At 43.1% G+C, this 23,572-nt stretch overlaps 1 protein-coding gene across 2 annotated transcripts; it reads left to right on the top strand.

The window, feature by feature from the left end:
• Positions 1–1,151: 1,151 nt before the first annotated feature.
• On the top strand, positions 1,152–17,800 carry mettl1 (methyltransferase 1, tRNA methylguanosine). 2 transcript variants are annotated; one of them, XM_020474719.2, is made up of 6 exons: positions 1,152–1,368; positions 2,145–2,272; positions 6,196–6,380; positions 8,281–8,394; positions 15,337–15,438; positions 16,429–17,603. In XM_020474719.2, exons 1-6 carry the CDS (start codon positions 1,289–1,291, stop codon positions 16,543–16,545), a joined length of 726 nt encoding a protein of 241 aa, XP_020330308.1. In that variant the 5' UTR covers positions 1,152–1,288; the 3' UTR covers positions 16,546–17,603. The 2 variants fall into 2 exon arrangements, with proteins under 2 accessions (XP_020330308.1, XP_031681175.1); XM_031825315.1 differs by lacking the exon at positions 8,281–8,394 and having other exon boundaries at positions 1,177–1,368; positions 16,429–17,800.
• The last annotated feature ends 5,772 nt before the right edge of the window (positions 17,801–23,572 follow it).

Consider the following 23,572-nt stretch of genomic DNA (forward strand, 5'->3'; position numbering starts at 1 on the left):
TACATGTTGCGTTTATGTTTTTGTTCAGTGTAGTAACTGGAATAAGCAATTTCCTAAATGTGTCAAGTGCAGCGTCTGGTTGGTCCTCCTTACACATCACAGACCAGCAAATATGCTTTACATCTTCAACATAGGAATCACTACAAAACGTATTGTATGACTTCTTATACACTATATTAGGCCCATCCTTTGGAACTTAGTTTTTTCTAGATATGGCTGATATATTATCACTACATCCGGTGGATTTGGATACTGCTTTAGAGTAGATATCTGGAGCATTAGTAATGATGTGATCAATACATGTGGATGATTTCATACCTGTGCTGTTTGTAAATACCCTGGTAGATTGACTGATAACCTGAACCAGGTTACAGGCACTGGTTACAGTTAAACATGTTTTCTTGAGTGGGCATCTTGATGAAAGCCAGTCAATATTTAGGTCACTCAGAAAATATACCTCTCTCTTGATATCACATATATTATCAAGCATTTTATTATCACACATATTATCACACATATTATCCAGATACTGACTGTTAGCACTTGGTGGTCTATAGCAGCTTCCCACAATAATAGGCTTTAAGTGAGGCAGGTGAACTTGTAGCCATGTTACTTCAACAGCATTTAACATCAGATCCTCTCTAAGCTTTACAGGAATATGACTCTGAACATAAATGGAGACACCTCCACCATTGGCATCCATTTCTCTTCTGAAGATGTTGAAACTATGTATTGCTACTACTGTATCATGAAAGATATTATCTAAGTGAGTTTCAGAGATAGTCAGTACATGTACAAAAGTAAAATATGCCAAAACGAAACTAAAGAACGGAAAGCATAGAAATAGCACACAAAACAAATGTGAATTTGGTTGGGTCACCCAGAAGTTAGATATTGCAGCTTATAAGGAAGTGCATTGGAGATGTACCCACTGTTACTATTAAGACAGATCGAAAACAGAAACAGCATATCATTGAACAGGTAAAATAGAATAATGTCCAAATAGATGTCCCGGTGCAAATAAACTCGTATGCAACAGTTCTCTTTCATTGAAGTGAGAAACATAATGTAAACATTTGAATTCATACAATTCAGCAGTGGATCCAAATGTATTAGCTATAGACGCGTTGGATGGTTTGTAGCACCACAACCAATTAGAATCCAGAACATGTGATCGTCATCTGGTGACGTAAAAAGGAAGCGACCGAAAACGAACACCGTTAGAGCGAAGTACATACGTCGTTGGTACATTTCAATCTAATAACTAAATACTTAAATTAAAAACAAAATGAGCGTGTCGATGCCCCAGAAGCGATATTACAGGCAGCGAGCCCACTCGAATCCAATGGCAGACCACACGTTTGAATAGTGAGTCACTCGTCATTCCGTTTGGTAAAAGGTTTAGCAAGCTAACTGTTAGCTAGTTAGCTAACGCATGTTGCCCAAGCTTCTAGTCAATGCACTACTTACTGTATGTTTTAATTCATTTCACACCACAGCTTTATATAGCAATAAATTGTCAAACGCAAAACGTTCTCTAAACTAGATTGCTTCCGTGTGGAGTTTGCGTCGCTTGTTTAGATGCCAGTCGACGGAACAGTCATTTTACAAGTCACAATGTTGAATAAACTCATTTGAACCTTTTCAAAATATCCATAGGAAAGTAAGTATCATTAAAACGACTTTCCAAAACGCGTGGCTTTTGGTTTGTTTATCACTTAACACAAGCTCACACATTACTAGCGAAAAGTCTGTTTAATAAAACCTTTCTGTGGTTATTTTTTCCAAAGTTTCCAACGGCATAAAGACCAACCAAGTGGACAACCAGCAGATTTAAGTTCAAATGACAGTTTATACAACATTCTGGCTACACAAGTCCAATTCTATATATAAATCATTGCACAAGACACATTACGAACATGTAAATGGAATAAAGGCTTTTCCTAATCCGCAAGCTAGCTTGCTTTTATGTCAGGAAGCTGGTATTAAAGGCTACTTTTTGTAAACATAAAGAAAGTACTGCATTGGATTAGAAGTCAATGTTGCTGATGTCATTTACATCTGTTTCACCTCGTGCTGGTCAACATTTGCTGAGGTATGTTGATTTCATACACACTTTTACCTATTTCACCATGACCTCTCAGCCCTGTCTGTCCAGAGGACATGGACTGGTCCCAGCTGTACCCGGAGTTCTTCAGTGACCACCAGTCGACCCAAAAGGCTGCACAAGTGGAGTTTGCAGACATCGGCTGTGGATATGGGGGACTTCTAGGTATGGGATGATCTTCTATTCCATGATATTTCCTCACCCTTGTTACCCTAACTCCAGTCTTTATCATTCTCATGCTTACTAACAAAAATACTCAACCATCAATTGTTGACGGGGGACTGTCTGCCCTACACTGACATGATGTGAGTGAGATGGTCCTTTTTAGGTGTCGTTTTTGGTTGTTCCATCTGAGGGTGCTGTTGACTTAGAACATGGTCAAGAGATTTGGCTTGGAAGGTTCTTTCATTGTACACTCAGTAACCAGTTCACGAAAATGGCTTGATCCTATAGACAGTGAGTCACATGGCCTTGGCTTGTTATATAAAACAGGCATTGAGGCATTCAGTTACTGTTCGCTTGAACATTAGAAAGGCAAAAGGACTGACCTAAGCGACTTTGAGGGTGGTATGATCGTCGATGCCAGGCGTGCCGGGTCCAGTATCTCCGAAATGGCTGGCCACATGGGCCTTTCACGCACGACAGTGTCTAGGGTTTTACCAAGAATGGTGTGACAAACAAATTAAATCCAGTCAGCGGACGTCCTGTGGGTCGAAGGAGAATGGCAAGAATCGTGCACACTAACAGGCGGGCCACAAACAGGCAAATAATGGTGCAGTACAACAGTGGTGTGCAGAATGGCATCTCGGAAATCACAACTTGTTGGTCTTTGTCACGGATGGGCTATTGCAGCAGATGACCACACCGGAATCCACTCCTATCACCTAAAAGCAAGAAGAAGCAACTTCAGTGGGCACGTGATCACCAACACTGGACAATTAAGGGCTTGTAAGTAAGTATTTCACGGTAAAGTCTACACTTGTTGTATTCGGCGCATGTGACAAATAAAGTTTGATTTGAATTGAGGAGTGAAAAAACATTGCCTAGTCTGACGAATCCCGGTTCCTGTTGTGTCATGCTGATAGCAGAGTCAGGATTTGGAGTAAGCAGCATGAGTCCATGGCCCCATCCTGCCTGGTGTCAACGGTACAGGCTGGTGACTGTGGTGTAATAGTGCGGGGAATATTTTTGCCTGGCACACGTTAGGTCCCTTGATACCAATTGAGCAACGTATCCATTTCCCCGAAATAATTCAGTCTGTTCTGGAGGAAAAGGGTAGTCCGACATGGTACTAGATGGTTGTACCTAATAAATTGGCACTGAGTGTACAGTATATGTCTATATTCCTGGATTAACTGAAAATATCATATTGTATAGTATTTTCTCTGTGAATTTTTATTAGGATCCCCATTAGCTAACACCGTAACATTAGCTAATCATCCTGGGGTCCAACACCAATTAATAAGACATTAGGAACAATTACAAATTAAGACTTTACAAACTATCGCCAATTTATTGCCTTACCAACTTACTTCAGTTGCACACACTGTATACAGATTTTTCTGTTGTGTTATTGACTGTATGTTTGTTTATTCTATGTGTAACTCTGTTGGTTTTGTCACACTGCTTTGCTTTATCTTGGCCAGGAAACAGTTGTAAATGAGACCTTGTTCTCAACTTGCCTACCTGGTTAAATAAAAGTGAAATTTAAAAAAATACTTTACAAACATTTAACAAGTAGACAATACAGACAATTAAAATACCTGACAGGAAACACTTAACATTCAGTTGATGCTTTCTATTTCCTGTCCAGTCACATGGTCTATCGCATTAGTTGCTCTTTCTACTTCCTGTCCAGTCATATGGTCTATCACATTAGATGTTCTTTCTATTTCCTGTCTAGTCATATGGTCTCACATTAGATGTTCTTTCTATTTCCTGTCCAGTCATATGATCTATCACATTAATGTTTAGATTTTTTCCTTTAGGTGGATTTACTTTTTGCCTGAGAAATATGGATTGCTAAAGAGTTCCATTCAGCTATGACTTTATATAAAACTGTAGATTTAAGGTGATTTGTCCCTGGGTTGTCTTAGATGCCCTGAATTTACCTGTCTGGTTTAGTGGTTATGCATGTTGCTAATATGTACTACCTGGCCTGAGAATATAACATTCCTGAAGAAAATCATAAGACTGGATAGTAATTTGTTTTCAACGTGAAGCCATGAGAGATTCTGATGCATTTGGATAATATACGGTTAGAGCAATGAAGAGCTAATCTGGCAGCCCTGTTTAGAGCAATGAAGAGCTAATCTGGCAGCCCTGTTTAGAGCAATGAAGAGCTAATCTGGCAGCCCTGTTTAGAGCAATGAAGAGCTAATCTGGCAGCCCCGTTTAGAGCAATGAAGAGCTAATCTGGCAGCCCCGTTTAGAGCAATGAAGAGCTAATCTGGCAGCCCCGTTTAGAGCAATGAAGAGCTAATCTGGCAGCCCCGTTTAGAGCAATGAAGAGCTAATCTGGCAGCCCCGTTTAGAGCAATGAAGAGCTAATCTGGCAGCCCCGTTTAGAGCAATGAAGAGCTAATCTGGCAGCCCTGTTTAGAGCAATGAAGAGCTAATCTGGCAGCCCCGTTTAGAGCAATGAAGAGCTAATCTGGCAGCCCCGTTTAGAGCAATGAAGAGCTAATCTGGCAGCCCCGTTTAGAGCAATGAAGAGCTAATCTGGCAGCCCCGTTTAGAGCAATGAAGAGCTAATCTGGCAGCCCCGTTTAGAGCAATGAAGAGCTAATCTGGCAGCCCCGTTTAGAGCAATGAAGAGCTAATCTGGCAGCCCCGTTTAGAGCAATGAAGAGCTAATCTGGCAGCCCCGTTTAGAGCAATGAAGAGCTAATCTGGCAGCCCCGTTTAGAGCAATGAAGAGCTAATCTGGCAGCCCTGTTTAGAGCAATGAAGAGCTAATCTGGCAGCCCCGTTTAGAGCAATGAAGAGCTAATCTGGCAGCCCTGTTTAGAGCAATGAAGAGCTAATCTGGCAGCCCCGTTTAGAGCAATGAAGAGCTAATCTGGCAGCCCCGTTTAGAGCAATGAAGAGCTAATCTGGCAGCCCCGTTTAGAGCAATGAAGAGCTAATCTGGCAGCCCTGTTTAGAGCAATGAAGAGCTAATCTGGCAGCCCTGTTTAGAGCAATGAAGGGATAATCTGGCAGCCCTGTTTAGAGCAATGAAGAGCTAATCTGGCAGCCCCGTTTAGAGCAATGAAGAGCTAATCTGGCAGCCCTGTTTAGAGCAATGAAGGGATAATCTGGCAGCCCTGTTTAGAGCAATGAAGAGCTAATCTGGCAGCCCTGTTTAGAGCCATTTGGAGCTTTTTTATATCTTTCTTTGCTGCAGATATAAAAAAGTTCAAATTATTATGCCTTTGTATTGAATATACAGAGAAAATAACCTATAGAGATTAATGCAGGGAAAGCAATCCAATCGTATTTGTCACATGCAGCAAATAGAGCAGGTGTAGACATTACTGTGAAATGAGAACTTTCCCCAACAATGCAGAGTTAAAAAAATATGAATGATGTGCAAAAAAGGAAACGGTAACACAATAAAATAACGAGACTATATACAAGGAGTACTGGTACGAGTCAATGTGAAGGGGTACTAGGTAATTGACGTAATATGTACATGTAAGTTATGGTAAAAGTAACTAGGCAATCGGGATAGATAATAAACAGTAGCAGCAGCGTGGGAATGTGTATGGTGTTAATTTGCTTGTGTGTGTTGGAATGTCAATGTAGTATGTGTGAGTGCATAGGTGCCGGTGCAAGAGAGTCATTGCAAATGGTAAGGGTAGCCATTTTATCAACTGTCAAGCAGTCTTGTGGCTTGGGGGTAGAAGTTGTTCAGGAGCTTTTTGGTCTCAGGCCTGGCGATACTGCATGCTGTGCGAATCGGAGTATGACTTTTCAACATTCAGTATCCTCTCTTTTTCCACAGCCATCATTATCATAATAGACTGTTTTAGTGGTTCTTGGAACTCTTTTTTTGGCCACCTGTTCCCAGGTCAGATTAATAACCTACCTCCTCTCTGTCTCAGTGGAGTTATCCCCGCTCTTTCCAAAGCAACTGATTCTGGGCCTGGAGATCCGTGTCAAAGTGTCTGATTATGTCCAGGACCGTGTCCGCTCCCTGCGTGCAGCAGAGACGGGCAGCTACCAGAACATCGCCTGCTTACGGAGCAACGCCATGAAGTACCTGCCCAACTTCTTCTCCAAGGGACAGGTACTTAACCGTTCCCTCCCATTTTCTGTCATATTTTACCCTTTTTTTCTGTGAAGTGTACTGTGACAAATTTGTTTGTAAAATACACTTTAAATAAATGATGATGATGAATGACGTAGCCAGAGACCATCTGGGGTTGTCAGCCACATAACACAAATAATATTTATTTGTAGACACATCTGTCAAACACCTCACCTCTAAATAGTACTGCACTTAATCCCTTCAGCAAGTTTTCAAAGTGTTTTGATGCCTGGCAAAGATGCTCAAATTCAAATGGTGTTTGCTACACTTTTGTACAGCTTTCTGACCATTGGGCATTGAGGGTTTGTGAAGCTATCCAGCGTAGTAATTTTTAAATAAAGTGTCCTTCCTATCAACCACAATATAAATATTTCTAAACTTGAAATGCCCATGTCTGTTTTAGGTAGTTTACAGCCCTCTAGTGGCAACAATAGGAAGTGTTTGATCAGCAGCAGTAGGTATCAATATGACAAGTTCAGAAACGTAGTTCTCATGTCTATACCAGAGAGTAACAATGGCTAATGATTTCCAAACCTTATGTCACAGCCCAGAGATTTTAGTCTCTAATGAATTTCTCAACAAAGGTGAAGCCGTGCCAGTGACCACATGCCAGGCGTCACATCAGCTGAGCATACACTAATCAGTATTTTACAGCCTAATAGTGGAGGGTTTATCCTTTCAATTCAACCCAATTAATCAGAATGACTTTGATAAAACAAGCACTAGCTTAGCCTACATAGTGGAACCTCCAGTACCAGGACTGAGTAACCTAAATCAAACTTTGTAAAGCACATTTAAAATCGCAGCACCGATTAGTGAAAAAAATACAGTGAAAATATTACATGTAAAAGCAAATAAGAAATGATAAAATGACAAATTTTCCTTCAACTTCTTGTGTTGGAGTATAGCTCCTTGGCTGGGTTTGAATAGACACATTGACACGATGTGAGACATAGCAGACAGTAGTACATCAGGTAGGAGACAGTAAATGTGTTGATGCCGGAGGCTGACAACTGAAAGGAACGCGAAAACTGTGTAGATTTTATCTATGGAAGAAATAGCCCCACGGTACTATTTTTACCGTCTTGGCTGTAATGACATCATTGAGACCTGCCCATTCTGTGTAGAGGATTAAGTGCTTTGGAAAAACACAGACCGACCGACACACACACACTCTCTGTCATATGTACACACATAAACGGGAGCCCCTGAGCGATATTTGCACACCCACATGCATGATGTCGTGTGGGTAGAAACGGCGCTATACTCCCCAATATGTCTTCTCTCTTTGTTTCCCCTCAGTTTTTTTACACTGTGCCAGAGCACTAATTAAAGTGTAGTTTTTTTTCCATTTTGTGAAGAGCGGGGCCGTCTCAACCCCCCTGGGGCGACAGCAGTCCTCTGTGATTATCCCCCCGTTTTTCTGTCTTTACATTATTTATTTGAAGGAATAAAAAAGATTGACCTGGAACAGTTTTTAATATTGCAACCAGACTAATAGTTGTGTACATCTTGTGAAAGGGAGGGGGACTTTATCTTAATAAAAATCCCTTAGGTGGAATTTCCACCTTTACAATCCGGGCTGCCTGACAACTGAAACAAAAATATTATGAGAACTACAGAGAGCTGACTCTATAATAACTTGATAGACTGGTTTGAATAATAGCCACATTGATACACTGGTTTGATACAAGAGAATATTTAGCACCATAGTCCTCGTTTTCACAAACTGGGAGAGTAGTACCAGAGAAAGTAAAAGCTGGAGGACTTCATTTATCTTTGTTTCTTCACTGAGGTCAGTTGAACTTGAGATGCCTGGTCTGTCTGTCTGGTCTTATTTGCATTGTGACCATTTTGTTTTGTTGATTTCTCTGTTCAGCTCAGTAAGATGTTCTTCCTGTTTCCTGACCCGCACTTCAAGAAGACCAAGCACAAGTGGAGGATCATCAGTCCCACTCTGTTGGCCGAGTACGCCTACACACTGAGAGTAGGGGTAAGGACAGTGCATAGTACCCCTACACACTGAGAGTAGGGGTAAGGACAGTGCATAGTACCCCTACACACTGAGAGTAGGGGTAAGGACAGTGCATAGTACCCCTACACACTGAGAGTAGGGGTAAGGACAGTGCATAGTACCCCTACACACTGAGAGTAGGGGTAAGGACAGTGCATAGTACCCCTACACACTGAGAGTAGGGGTAAGGACAGTGCATAGTACCCCTACACACTGAGAGTAGGGGTAAGGACAGTGCATAGTACCCCTACACACTGAGAGTAGGGGTAAGGACAGAGCATAGTACCCCTACACACTGAGAGTAGGGGTAAGGACAGCGCATAGTACACCTAAACACAGAATAGGGGTAAGGACAGAGAATAGTACCCCTAAACACTGAGAGTAGGGGTAAGGACAGAGACTAGTACCCCTACACACTGAGAGTAGGGGTAAGGACAGAGCATAGTACCCCTACACACTGAGAGTAGGGGTAAGGACAGAGCATAGTACCCCTACACACTGAGAGTAGGGGTAAGGACAGAGCATAGTACCCCTACACACTGAGAGTAGGGGTAAGGACAGAGAATAGTACCCCTACACACAGAGTAGGTGTAAGGACAGAGCATAGTACCCCTACACACAGAGTAGGTGTAAGGACAGAGCATAGTACCCCTACACACAGAGTATGTGTAAGGACAGCATAGTACCCATACACACAGAGTAGGTGTAAGGACAGAGCATAGTACCCATACACACCAGAGTAGGGGTAAGGACAGAGCATAGTACCCCTACACACTGAGAGTAGGGGTAAGGACAGAGAATAGTACCCCTACACACAGAGTAGGTGTAAGGACAGAGCATAGTACCCCTACACACAGAGTAGGTGTAAGGACAGAGCATAGTACCCCTACACACAGAGTATGTGTAAGGACAGCATAGTACCCATACACACAGAGTAGGTGTAAGGACAGAGCATAGTACCCATACACACCAGAGTAGGGGTAAGGACAGAGCATAGTACCCCTACACACTGAGAGTAGGGGTAAGGACAGAGCATAGTACCCATACACACCAGAGTAGGGGTAAGGACAGAGCATAGTATCCCTACACACAGTAGGTGTAAGGACAGAGCATAGTACCCATACACACAGAGTATGTGTAAGGACAGCATAGTACCCATACACACAGAGTAGGTGTGAGGACAGAGCATAGTACCCATACACACCAGAGTAGGGGTAAGGACAGAGCATAGTACCCCTACACACTGAGAGTAGGGGTAAGGACAGAGCATAGTACCCATATACACCAGAGGTAGGGTTTCAGGTGCTTTCAGAAGATGAGTAGGGACTCTGCTGTCCTAGCTTCAGTGGGAAGCTGGCTCCACCATTGGGGTGGCAGGATAGAGAACAGCTTGGACTGGGCTGAGCGGGAGTTCCCTCCCCTAGGGGTCAGGGCCGAGAGACCAGAGGTGGCAGAATGGAGTTCTCGGGTTGGGGTGTTGGGGCAGTTCCTCTTGCTGCTCTGTAGGCACACACCATGGTCTTGTAGTGGATGCGAGCTTCGTGTGGAAGCCACTGGAGTGTGTGGAGGAGCAGATAAGTTGCAGGGGTTTGATGGCGCAAGCGGGAAGCCCAGCCAACCGCGAGTTGCAGTAGTCCAGACGGGAGATGACAAGTACCTGGATTTTCCTGTGTGAGGGAGGGTCGTACTCTACGGATGGTGTTGAGCTTGAACCTGCAGGAGTGAGTCACTGCTTTGGTATTTGCATAGAACAACAGGGTGTTGTCCAGTGTCACGCCAAGGTTCTTTGCACTCTGGGAGGGTGACACTGGAGTTGTCAACTGTGGTGGAGAGATCTTTGAGCGGGCAGGCCTTCCCCGGAAGAGAGTCTCCGTCTTGTTGAGCTTGAGGGGGTGGGCCGACATCCAGGCTGAAATATCTGCTAGGCACGCAGAGATGTCAGAAGGGGGAAGGAGAAAAGTAGTTAAGTGTCATCCACATAGCAATGATAGGAGAAAGACCATGTGAGGATATGAAAAAGCCGAGTGACTTGGTGTAGAGAGAGAAGAGGAGACGGCCTAGGACTGAGCCCTGGGGGACACCAGTAGGGAGAGTATGTGATGCAGACACAGATCCTCTCCACGGCACCTGAAAGGAACGGCCTGCCACGTAAGATGCAATCCAAGTGTATACAGAGCCTGAGATGCCCAGCCCTGAGAGGGTGGAGAGGAGGACCTGACAGAGCCTGAGACGCCCAGCCCTGAGAGGGTGGAGAGGAGGACCTGACAGAGCCTGAGATGCCCAGCCCTGAGAGGGTGGAGAGGAGGACCTGACAGAGCCTGAGACACCCAGCCCTGAGAGGGTGGAGAGGAGGATATGATAGTTCACGGTGTTGAAGGCAGTGGATGGATTTAGGAGGAGGAGAACAGAGGAGAGAGAGTCAGCTTTGGCAGTGCGGAGAGCCTGAGAGAAGAGCAGTCTTGGTTGGAGAAAGAGGTCAAGGCGTAGCCTATACAATGAGAGTAGGGGTAAGGACAGAGCACAGCGTATGGGAGGGGGGTTCATCAGGGGCACCCAAAGTCAACATTTGATTTAGGTAGGTGGTTGAGCAATGGCTCTTCAGTTTCCTTTTCCAACAGCAAGACATATGATACATATGTGAGGACAGTACTAGCTACATTGCATACATGGCCTGGAATTGACTTAACCCTCACTTTCTCTCTATCCTGCTCATTTGTCTCTCTCCCCCCCCCCCCCCCCCCCATGTTTCATACCTGTCAGATTTGTGTGGGGCTCTTGGTGTCGGTTTACTGTGGCAGCGAGGAGAGACTGAGGATTGGGAGAACAATGGGAGTCTTGTGTGTGTGTGTGCATGTGGGATTTTAATGTGCTCACGTGCGTCCGTCTGTAGGCTCTACCATTACACTCAGCAGCACTGACACAGGGCCCATGCCAGACACTGATCTCCTCTGGGGGGTGGAGAGGAGAGCTGTCTAGAGAATTTCCTCTACGGCAATTTAGACTACAACATCGATCTGCCCCGAACACACTCACACACCTCCATCACACCCTCCCCCACCTCCATGGCTCCCCGCTTCCATGGCTCCCCACCTCCATGGCTCCCCGCCTCAATGGCTCCCCGCCTCCATGGCTCCCCACCTCCTGGCCTCAACTTGAACGCTACATCACTGAACTAACATGCGGGCTCTGTGCAAATCTATGCCATCGCTTAGTTTTCCAAGAAAGCCCTGTTCTAATTATACTATCTGTCCATGCTCCAATGTAAACTACAATGACACAGGTTATAAACCTTGATGTTGGCGTTGGGTTATTTCTGTCCTTTTGAGGAAAAAAAGAAACCTTTGCTCTTCAAAGTATTTAAGGCCACCACACTAAGGCATGTTTCAAAGAAAATGTTATTGGTTAAATGCTTACTTATGAGCCTGTTCCCAAAAATGCAGAGTTAGAAAGTGAGACACATAGTAGCACAATAAAATAACAATAACGAGGCTATATACAACAAGTATCAGTACCGAGTCAATGTGCAGTGGTACGAGGTAGTACAGTATGTACTGTACATGTCGGTAGGGGCAAAAGTGACTAGGCAATCTGGATATATAATAGAGTAGCAGCAGCATATGTGAAAAGTGTGTGTGTGGGGTCAATATGCATGTGTGTGTGAGCTTATGTAGTGTGTGTGTTGGCGTGTCAGTGTAGTATGTGTGTTCATGGGTAGCGTGAAGTGAGTGTGCATAGAGTCAGTGTAGTATGTGTGTGTTCATGGGTAGCGTGAAGTGAGTGTGCATAGTCAGTGTAGTATGTGTGTGTTCATGGGTAGCGTGAAGTGAGTGTGCATAGAGTCAGTGTAGTATGTGTGTGTTCATGGGTTGCGTGAAGTGAGTGTGCATAGAGTCAGTGTAGTATGTGTGTGTTCATGGGTAGCGTGAAGTGAGTGTGCATAGAGTCAGTGTAGTATGTGTGTGTTCATGGGTTGCGTGAAGTGAGTGTGCATAGAGTCAGTGTAGTATGTGTGTGTTCATGGGTAGCGTGAAGTGAGTGTGCATAGAGTCAGTGTAGTATGTGTGTGTTCATGGGTAGCGTGAAGTGAGTGTGCATAGAGTCAGTGTAGTATGTGTGTGTTCATGGGTAGCGTGAAGTGAGTGTGCATAGAGTCAGTGTAGTATGTGTGTGTTCATGGGTTGCGTGAAGTGAGTGTGCATAGAGTCAGTGTAGTATGTGTGTGTTCATGGGTAGCGTGAAGTGAGTGTGCATAGAGTCAGTGTAGTATGTGTGTGTTCATGGGTAGCGTGAAGTGAGTGTGCATAGAGTCAGTGTAGTATGTGTGTGTTCATGGGTAGCGTGAAGTGAGTGTGCATAGAGTCAGTGTAGTATGTGTGTGTTCATGGGTAGCGTGAAGTGAGTGTGCATAGAGTCAGTGTAGGACAAAATTGCAATAAATAATAAAGGGGGTCAATGTAAATAGTCCAGGTAGCCATTTGATTAACTGTTCAGTAGTCTTATGGTTTGGGAGTAGAAGCTGTTCAGGAGCCTTTTGGTCGCAGACTTGGTCCTCCGGTACCGCTTGCCATGCAGTAGCAGAGAGAACATTCCATGACTTGGGTGGCTGAAGTCTTTGACAATTTTTGGGGCCCTTCTTCTGACACCGCCTGGTATAGAGGTCCTGGATGGCAGGGAGATCGACTGCAGTGATATACTGGGCCGTACGCCTACCCTCTGTAGCACCTTGTGGTTGGATGTTGGATGCCGAACAGTTGCCATACCCAAGTGGTGATGAAGCCATTCAAGATGCTCTCAATGGTGCAGCTGTATAACATTTTGAAGATCTGAGGGCCCTGACAAATCTTTTCAGCCTCCTGAGGGGGAAGGGATGTTGTCGTGTAGTATTCACGACTGTGCTGGTGTGTTTGGACCATGTTAGGTTCTTACTGATGTGGACACAGAGGAACTTGAAGCTCTCGACCACTTTTCATGTAAAATGTTGAAAGTTAATGGGAAACCAAGGTCATATTCATTAGTACACACTGTTTTGCAACGGAAATTAGTTTTTTGTTGGACAAGTTCAGGTACTCCCTCCCCGTTTCGGTTAACTTTTTTCCGTCCGTTTGCTATCAAGTGAATACAACCCAGTATTTGTCCTCTGTCTCAAACTAGATTGATACTTAAAGTAAAGCTAAGTCAGTTTGTATGATGATTGTGTGTGTCAGTCACAGGCTGCACTGTAAAGGAGATTAAAGTGACCGTTCACTCTAAAAATCAAAATTTGTCAGATGTTTGCAGACCTCGTGGTTTAATTTTGATGATCCTGCTGTATGCCTCAACCCCAAATTAATGTAAAGATTTGACGCGGATTAAAATGAGTACCTTCAGAGACTAAATTTAGGTGTTTTAAGCTAATTCCTGGCAGTTTTACACATTTAGCCATGACTGTTCTTGTGCTATCTGAGTGACTCAAACTTTCAAACAAAATCAATGGGGATCCAATACCACGAGAATTACTTCTGAATGCATCATACAGGGAATTTTAGATTCTCCCTGACTGTCTAGCTTTTACTTAGGTGATTGTTAGTTCTTATTTAACAATATATTCGGTCCATTATATTTTCTACATACATTTATATCTGGTTGTAGTCTAAGTCTACACAAAAATTTTACCATTAAAAAAAGTATTTATTTTTGGTACTTAGGCAGCCCGAAAAAACTAAACAAATAGCGGCCCGCCCTTGACTTTTCTATGCAGAAAAAAACCCTGGCCTTATAATATGGTGCTTGTTTTTCACATTCATTTGGAATTGAGTTACAGATTGTGGGACGTGGACTCATCTCAACATTAGTTTGAGGGCCGGCAAACCATGCCAATATATCCTCCAAACGCCGGCTTTCAGGGCATTATCACTTTTATACCACGGGTTACCAACATATTCAAATAATGATTTACATATTTTCATTAAAAATGTTGTTTTGATGAATTTAATCATACTATTTATTTACTATTTAGTCCACAAGATATAGTCCCGACACAAATCTAGGGTTGTTACCCAAGCCGGCTGGTCGTTCGTTCTATCGGTTTGGTTGCTAGAGATGCGACCCAGTTGTTCAGTCTTTTTGTTCTGTATCTATGGACGCGACCGAGTCGTTCGTTCTAAATGTTCCATTGCCATACTGGCTGGCAACGTTCTTATCCCTTACTTGCTAGCTAGCCAACTATGGCTAACTTACAGTCACATCAAAAAGTGCAGCCTGAATAGCAGCAAAGTAGCTGCATTTGAATTTGTTTAAGCTTTTTTCTATTGACATTTATTTGGATACATCCATAACAATGAGCTAATGAGGCATGGATTTCAGCTGGAATAGAATATTTGCTCACTCGTCAGGACACTTTTATTCAGGGGAGCTAGCCAACAACACAGCTAACACAATCACTTAAAACTCAAGTTGGAAAGACTGCAAACTAGCTGCACTTGATGCAGCTTATTCAAAATGGTGTAGCTTATTCATGATTTCAACTGGCTGAGAAACGCTGCCTGACTGTCTCGTCCCGACACGTTCATTACTATAGAATAGCTGGAGATTGAATTTGAATATTGAAACAATGTTGCAAATGTCAGACAGACAGCAAGGTTTATACAAATCGGAGCTGTTAAAAACGAAATGTTAGTCTAAAAGAAATGTGAGAATGTGTAGATGCTTTTTAAGGTGGAGATCAAGTATAAATTGCCTGGTTGGGCTGATGAGGCAGTGGATTGCGCAGTCAGATGGAGCAGAGTAAATAGGCATTTTAACATCATCGATTTAGCCGCTGGTAACTTGTGGAATAGACACCGGCTAGAATGCGGTTTTAACTGCATTCAGGATTAGTCTCACCCACTGTATAAACTTTAATTATGAGGACATTGTGTTTAACTCTTGTTTTGTGTTTCCCAGGGTTTGGTGTACACCAACACAGACGTGGAGGAGGTGCATCTCTGGATGGTAAAACACTTCAGTGAGCATCTGCTGTTCACACGGGTCCCCGATGCAGAACTGGTACGATGACCGACATTTTAGACAGTCCTTCTCAACAATTAATAGCGATTCTGTTTTTACTTATGTAATACTTTGTCATAATATTTTTCATAGAGAAGCCAACCTTGAACCCCATATAAGCAAGTGAGAAATTGATTGTAACAACAAAGTGAAACTCCTTGGGCCCGAGTTACACAAAGCAATTTTCATGTAAATCTGGTTGCTTGTAACTGAATTGCTTCTTGATTGCTTTGTGAAACACCCCCCAGCAACTAATTTGCAACTTGTTTGCATCCAGTTGCAACTTTTCCACTTTGTGCAACTAGTTGTGTACAACAACAAATCAAAGCAAATGCTTTTGTAACATGATCCATTCGAAGGTTCGGAAACTCTGACCCAGTTGTCATGTCAACAACACAGCTGTCAGTGCTACAGTAAACCCGCGATCAAGGTGGACACAAGACATTAGGTAGCTAGTTTGATAAAACAGTGCTGGCATTTAAGTTGTACAGCCAGTATTTTGTCTAAATCAATCATATAATAATTAAACGGTTGGAGAAACAAATGATTTGTGATATCATGACGTAATGCAGCAGATGACAATGGGTGAGTTTAGAATTCTCAAACCATATGGAGGAATGATAAGACAAAACCAGCTTCAATTTGATTGGCTGTTGCATTTATTCTTGTATCAGCAAATTAGCTTGTAATTGTCACTTGCAACCTGCAACTAAAATTGTGTGAAATTTGCTAAGCTTAACATCAGCCTTACGTTCAGAACTAGATTTTTGTGATGTCCAACAATCTTCCTACCTTCCAATTTGGAAAACATTGTCAACATACTTACCAGTATCATACCATTTTTAAGCCGTCACAAATATTATGATTAGGAAACCTGGTAAATGAGACAATCGACAAATAGTAATTTTACTATTAAAACCCCCAAAATAGTAATGGTAATTTTGGGGTGGCACTCTTCAGACCCTTCAAAATTGTCCCTTTGTTTGGCAGGTTGATGATGTCATCATCAGTCGCTTGGGAACATGCACAGAGGAGGGGAAGAAGGTGCAGAGGAATGGAGGGAAGAACTACCTGGCAGTTTTCCGGAGGGTAGAAGACCAAAACTGACACCCCAGTATTAGACATCTCAGATGGTTAAACTGAACATTTTGCCTTGCTGATAGGAGTACCAGCTCTTCCCATGCAAGGACAGAAAAATGGATGACCAAAATGACTGCTAGCAAAGATTGTCTATTATAATGGCAAGATAGACAAGTGACCCCTCTAACAATGGAAATACATGTCCTCAAAGATTGGAGGAGGCGAGATCAGGTGGGACCATTCTAGGCAATGAGAGAGCAGATGTGTGTGAACAACATGCCATAGAGATAGAAGACTCTTTGTATCTATGCCACAATAGCGTCTGTGACAGCTTGGGCATCTCCATCTTTAAAGTAGTCAATTTTTATCTTCTTCATTGGCTGATTGCTCTCAACTAATAGAAATCCCCACCCAGTTGACTACTTTAAAATGGTGTAAGCCCTCAATTGCAATTTCCATGCTAAAAATGGTTATATCCATGATGAGTCCTCTATCACGGACAACAGGCTGAAGTGTTGCCGAAATGCCATGTCCACTTGTATCCGTTTATTCGTAACAACCAAAACAATTACGAAACTTCTATTAGATAAAATAAGCCATACGTAGCAAATAATCAATAAAAAAAAGTGTTTACCAAATTCAACACTCGTTGACCTTCATACAAAGTTTCCTAACTTAGTGGGCTTATTTTCATGGCTGGGTTTTGGGCTGAATAAAACCTCTCACTTTGCCTCTTCCTCTCTACTGCTAGGTTTTCTCCAGGGGTAAAACTGGGCTTGTTCATCCCGATTGGTGGACAGTAATATGAATGTGTGGTCATTGGTCAAGGGTTTAAATGGCCAAACTGAAGCATCCACCATGACCTTTTGTGCCTGAGTTGAGATTGTGATTCATCGTTTTATGTATTGTTTTTTTGACTTATGCAAGAAGATCAACACTTTAGCCATTATTTATACTCAAAGCCTGTTGCTAATTAGACTGTTCACAAAGGCGTGCTAAATTGGAGATTCATCTGCAATGAAGCTTTGTATTGATTCATTATACTTTCATGACAGCATGAATAAATATTTATTTTTCTCATGCCACTTTTTTTCCCCACCTTTTTAATTGTGGGATGCAATCACTTGTTCCGACCATCTGCCAAACGTTGACTGCTATTTTGGGGTTTTGGTTGAGCCTCCAAGGCTTTTTCTGTTCCAACTTGACATGGGAAGTGTTGGTTTTGGCTTTGAGCCACTAGTGTTGGAGACTTCACCCTAAATAAAATGAGAGAAACATTGAAGTATAACAGTCATAGATTGAATTTGAGGGAGACCAGGAGAGGCTTCAGCTAAAATGTAGAGGCTGCTTCATTATCTGAAAAATCTGGAAGCATTTGCCAAATAATGTTAATTGCAATTATTTAATGCAAAAGTGCATTGACTTCTTTCTGCATGTTACAATGGAAGACACAGCTAATGGTATCCCAAATGTTTTGCAGACAGTAAGAAGTTTATTGAATGATGTGTATTGTCTGTAAATGTACTTAAGAATGCACTTGCTGTCTGAGACCTACAAGAATCATCCCATAACATATTCAATTGGCTCTGTCCTGAGCAGGGAGAGAGGAAATTGGAGGCATCTGCTTCGAGCAGCATCTGTGTTCTAAATGTCACCCTATTCCCTACATAATGCTCTACTTTTAACCAGTGCCTTATGGGCCCTGGTCAAAATTAGTGCACTATTTAGGGATTAGGGTGCCATTTGGGTCACATCCAGTGGGCCCGTTTAAACTTGAAGTTGGACTTTGCCAGGACTTTGGTCCTTTCAATCCACACTGGTATATTATTCCTGAATCAGGATCAAATGTGTTCATTCAGCACACCTTGGACCATATGGTTTGAAGCATGTCTGTAGAAAAGCCAGAAACGGGATGGTGCAGGTTTGAAATTAGCCTGTTCTACCGCTGCAGGGGGTGTTGGCTAGGAACAGGACAGCACATGCCTCAATAGAGGAACTCCACAGTCAGGAAACCAGGGATGGATACATTCTGAAATCTCAGGTTCCCTTTCAGTACTTTGGTACAACACAACTATGGGCAGTCTCACTATCGCAACTTTGATTGAAGAACAAAAATCTCACCTGACAAGGCCAATGAAATCGGTGCCTTGTGGAAGCCCCGCCTTCCACAGGTGATAAGCGTGAAGCTCAGATTAATTCCTTAAATTCTTCTGCTCTTCACCTCATTCTGAGCAGGAACGATTCAAATCTAATTTTATTTGTCAAATGCCCCGAATACAAATACAGTGAAATGGGATGCCCTTAACCAACAATGCATAGTTTTTAAAAAGTAAGAACAATTTGCTAAATAAACTCAAGGAGAAATAGTAACACAAAATAACAATAATGAGGCTATATACAAGGGTACCGAGTCAATGTTCGGGGTACAGGTTAGTCAAGGTAATTCAGGTAATATGTACATGTAGGTAGGAGTAAAGTGACTATGCATAGATAAGAGTAGCAGCAGTGCATGTGAATGTGGGTTTGAGTGTCAGTGTAGTATGTGTGATTGTTTGGTTAGTCCAGTGTGTGTACATGGAGCCTGTGCTCCATGAGTCAGTGCAATAAATATGAATAAAATAAGGGTAGTCATTTGCTTAACTGTTCAGTAGTCTTCTGGTTTGGGGATAGAAGCTGTTAAGGAGCCTTTTGGTCCCAGACTTGGCCCTCTGGTACTGCTTGCCGTGTGGTGGCAAAGAGAACAGTCTATGACTTGGGTGGCTGGAGTCTTTTGACAATTTTTAGGGCTGTCCTCTGACACTGACTAGTATATAGGTCCTGGATGGCAGGAAGCTCAGCTCCAGTGATGTCCTGGGCCATAAGCACTACCCTCCGTAGTGCCTTGTGGTTGGATGCCGAGCAGTTGCCATATCAAGTGGTGATGCAACCAGTCAGGATGATCTCGATGGTGCAAATGTAGAACTTATTCAGGACCTGAGGTCCCATGACCTTTTCCGCCTCCTGAGGGGGAATAGGCATTGTCGTACCCTCTTCACAACTGTCTTGGTGAGTTTGAACCATGATAGACCCTTAGTGATGTGGACACCAAGGAACTTGAAGCTCCACTACAGCTCCATTGATGTGAATGGAGGCGTGCTTTTCCTGTAGTCCACGATCAGCTCCTTTGTCTAGCTCACATTGAAGGAGAGGTTGTCATCCTGGCACCACACTGCCAGGTCTCTGACCACATCCCTGTTGGCTGTCCCGTCGTCTTGTGATCAGGCCTACCACAGTCATGTCGTCTGCAAATATAATGATGGTGTTGGTGTCGTGGGTGAACAGGGAGTATAGGAAGGAACTAAGCATGGACCTCTGAGGCGCCCCCGTGTTGAGGGTCGGCGTGGCGGATGTATTGTTGCCTACCCTCACCACCTGGGGGTGGCCCGTCAGGAAGTCCAGGATCCAGTTGCAGAGGGAGATCTTCAGTCCCAGGGTCCTTAGCTTAATGAGTTGAGGGCACTATGGTGTTGAACGCTGAGCTGTAGTCAATGAACACCATTCTCACATAGGTGTTTTTCCAGGTGGGAAGGGCAGTGTGGCGTGCAATAGAGATCGAATCATCTGTGGATCTGTTGGGGCGGTAAGCGAATTGGAGTGGGTCCAGGGTTTCTGGGAATGATGGTGTTGATGTGAGCCATGACCAGCCTTTCAAAGCATTTCATGGCTACAAATGTGAGGACTATGGGTCGGTAGTCATTTAGGCAGGTTACCTTGGTGATCTGCTTGAAACATGTAGGTATTACAGACTCGGTCAGGGAGAGGTTGAAAATGTCAGTTTAGACACTTGCCAGTTAGTCAGCGCATGCTGAGTATGCGTCCTGTTAATCTGTCTGGCCCTGCGGCCTTGTGAATGCACACATTCTTCCAGAGCAACTGGTGCTCTCGTGCATGGTTCAGTGACGTTTGCCTCGAAGGAGCATAAAAGGCATATATCTTGGCTGGGCAGCTCCCGGCTGGGTTTCCCTTTGTAATCCGTGATAGTTTGCAAGCCCTACCACATCCGACGGTGTCCAATTTAATGTCCAATTTGCCAAATATTGTCCAGAGAGTAATGACTGAAAGGGAACATAACGTTATGACTGTAACTACTGTTCCCTGAAGGAGGGAAACAAAGTACAACACCAGTTTGGCCCCGCATCGCCTGTTCCTGGGCTTGATGAAGAGCGGTACTGAATTGAAGGAATGAATCCGAGCCTCCCGCTTATTACCTCAAATCAAATCAAATTTATTTATATAGCCCTTCGTACATCAGCTGATATCTCAAAGTGCTGTACAGAAACCCAGCCTAAAACCCCAAACAGCAAGCAATGCAGGTGTAGAAGCACGGTGGCTAGGAAAAACTCCCTAGAAAGATTACCTGTGAAGACGAGGCTTCCAGCAATGCGCAGATTTCATTGGCCTTGTCCAGTTTGATTTTAGGTCTTTAATCAGACACAAAAGTGACTCCCCAAAGTTGTTGTTTCCCTCCATCAGGGAACAGTAGCGATTAACCAGCCTGAACTGTTCTAATATTCTATATCAGTGGTTCTTAACCTGGGTTCGATCACCGAATCGGTGAGTCAGTCTCAGGGGTTCGGCGGAGGTCAAGACACACATCCGATTCATATGATTCGTGATGACACGCCCCGCTTGGCCATCATTGGCTGCAGGTGATCACGCTACATCGCTTGGCCTATCTGTGCTGCAGGGAATTTGGTGCGCTCAGTAGTCGACTTGTGACTGTCGTGATGGTACGTCTTGTGATTTCTTTCTTAATATTTTAATCCCTTCATACTTACTATGTCGAGCAAAAAAAAGAAAGTGGTCGGACGAATATGTACAATATGGATTCACATGTATAACGGAACGTGATGGGAGTCAGTGTACTAACTGCATGATTTGCAATGCCAAGTTGAGCAATTCTAGTCTAGCACCGGCAAAACTAAGAGAACACTTCCTTAAGATGCATGGAGATGGAAAATACAAGAACACCACGCTCGCTGAATTCAAGGTGAAGAGAGCCAGATTCGATGAAAAGGCTACTCTGCCTGTTCTCGGCTTTGTAACCATCAACAAACCGATCCTCACAGCATCGTACGAAGTTGCTTACCTGATCGCAAAGCAGGACAAACCACACACCATTGGTGAAACACTCATAAAACCAGCTGTGTTGAAGATGGCGAATATCATGCTGGGAAATGAGGCTGAAGTTAAGTTATCCCAAATTCCTCTTTCAAATGACACCATCAGCGACAGAATAGAGGGCATGAGTAAAGACATCTTGGCTCAAGTAGTTGCAGATCTGATTTCAAGCCCGGCAAAATTCAGCTCTCAATCATCTCAATCAAAAGATGCAGGGCGGTGGACTCAACATCATCGAAGCGGAGGAAAACCTGAAGGCTTTTCAAAAGAAGCTACCGTTATGGAAACGACGAACAGAGAACAATAACTTCGCAAACTTTCCCCTGCTGGACGACTGTGTAAGTAAGATCGAAGATGTATCTGGAATCGGAGACATTTCTGTACCCGCGGAACTGAAGCAAGCAATTGCCACGCACTTAGATGAGCTTGCAAAGTCTCACCACGGATACTTCCCTACAAGAGAGTCATATCCAGCATGGGTGAGACAGCCGTTCACGTTTAGTGTTGAGACAACAGATGTCAATGATGAATACCTCGATGAAATCATTGAAATTCAGCAGAGCCAGGTTCAACAGCAACTCTTCAGAACAACAACGCTTTCAACGTTTTGGTGTCAACAAATGGTAACGTACCCTGTTATTGCTAAGAAAGCTCTGGAGATTTTCATACCTTTTGTTACAACATATCTTTGCGAGCAATCCTTTTCGAGGATGCTGGACATAAAAACGAAGAAAAGGAACAGACTTTGTTGTGAAAATGACATGAGAGTGGCCCTTGCCAAGGTGAAGCCGCGCATTTCTGAACTGGTCTCTGAAAGGCAACAGCAGAAGTCACACTGATTTGCAGTAAATATTCATTATTATGTCTTTGTTTGAAAATGTTGATGATTTTGTTCTTTGAACACAGTGATGTTGATGCGCGGTTCATTTTGTGCACCAGTCAAATATATACCTATGTTTTGAATTTGAATTTATTTTTCCAATTAAGAAGGGTTCGGTGAATGCGCATATGAAACTGGTGGGGTTCAGTACCTCCAACAAGGTTAAGAACCACTGTTCTATATAGTTTAGTGCATATAATGTGGTAATTAACTACAATGAGCATAATCCATTGCGCATCTACTTGTCCGGTCTTTCTTTTACGACTGCTACTGAAGAGAGAAGAATGCGTGATTGTGAGGTGATTGAGGGCAGCCGTTGCTTCGCAAGGTATCTACCTGAAAATACATGCTCTTTAAGTCAGAGGCGTCAAACTCATTCCACGAAGGGCTGTGTGTTGGCAGGTTTTCAGTCCTCCCTTGTACTTGATTGATGAATTAAGGTAAGTAATTAGTAAGAAACTTGCCACACCTGGCTGCCTTGTCCTTAATTGAAAGGAAAAAACTCAAACTTGCAGACACTCCATGGAATGAGTTTGACACCCCTGATCTAAGTGATTGATAGTTGGTATTCAGCAGTCATAAAAGTATGTTTATTTACTTTGATCACAAAATTGTGATTTTGTCAGAAATCATAGGCAGCAGCTTTATAGAGGTGATGACTTGGAATTAAATAGTCATCTAATAAAACAAATGTAATACCTTTTTAAAGTAATGTAAATAAATGATGGTTAATAAGTAATATGCCGTAATGGACAGTCACTACCATCATGGGACTTTTATTAAATGTTTTATTCTTTGTTGTTACATCATTCAACCCACATGAAATTACCTCAAAAAGCACTAATCCCTCAGCACTAGTCATAACGGTATGATCTTTCCTACACACGCATACAGAGTAAAACAATTCCCCTGAATCTCAAAAGGAACCATTGACAACCTGAGACAATCTGTTCATTGTGTATATTCATATTTTTTATTTTCATTTATTACTTTCAATGACAATTTATCCCGCTG

The sequence above is a fragment of the Oncorhynchus kisutch genome, linkage group LG5, assembly GCF_002021735.2.
Source record: "Oncorhynchus kisutch isolate 150728-3 linkage group LG5, Okis_V2, whole genome shotgun sequence".
NCBI lineage: Eukaryota > Metazoa > Chordata > Actinopteri > Salmoniformes > Salmonidae > Oncorhynchus > Oncorhynchus kisutch.

What these genes read in the sequence shown, in the direction of transcription:
- mettl1 (XM_020474719.2), top strand. Translation starts at nt 1,289, where the DNA reads ATGAGCGTGTCGATGCCCCAGAAGCGATATTACAGGCAGCGAGCCCAC. An exon ending in TGGATATGGGGGACTTCTAG is followed by an intron (nt 2,273 to 6,195) that starts GTATGGGATGAT and finishes TCTCTGTCTCAG; the next exon opens with TGGAGTTATCCCCGCTCTTT. An exon ending in ACTTCTTCTCCAAGGGACAG is followed by an intron (nt 6,381 to 8,280) that starts GTACTTAACCGT and finishes TTCTCTGTTCAG; the next exon opens with CTCAGTAAGATGTTCTTCCT.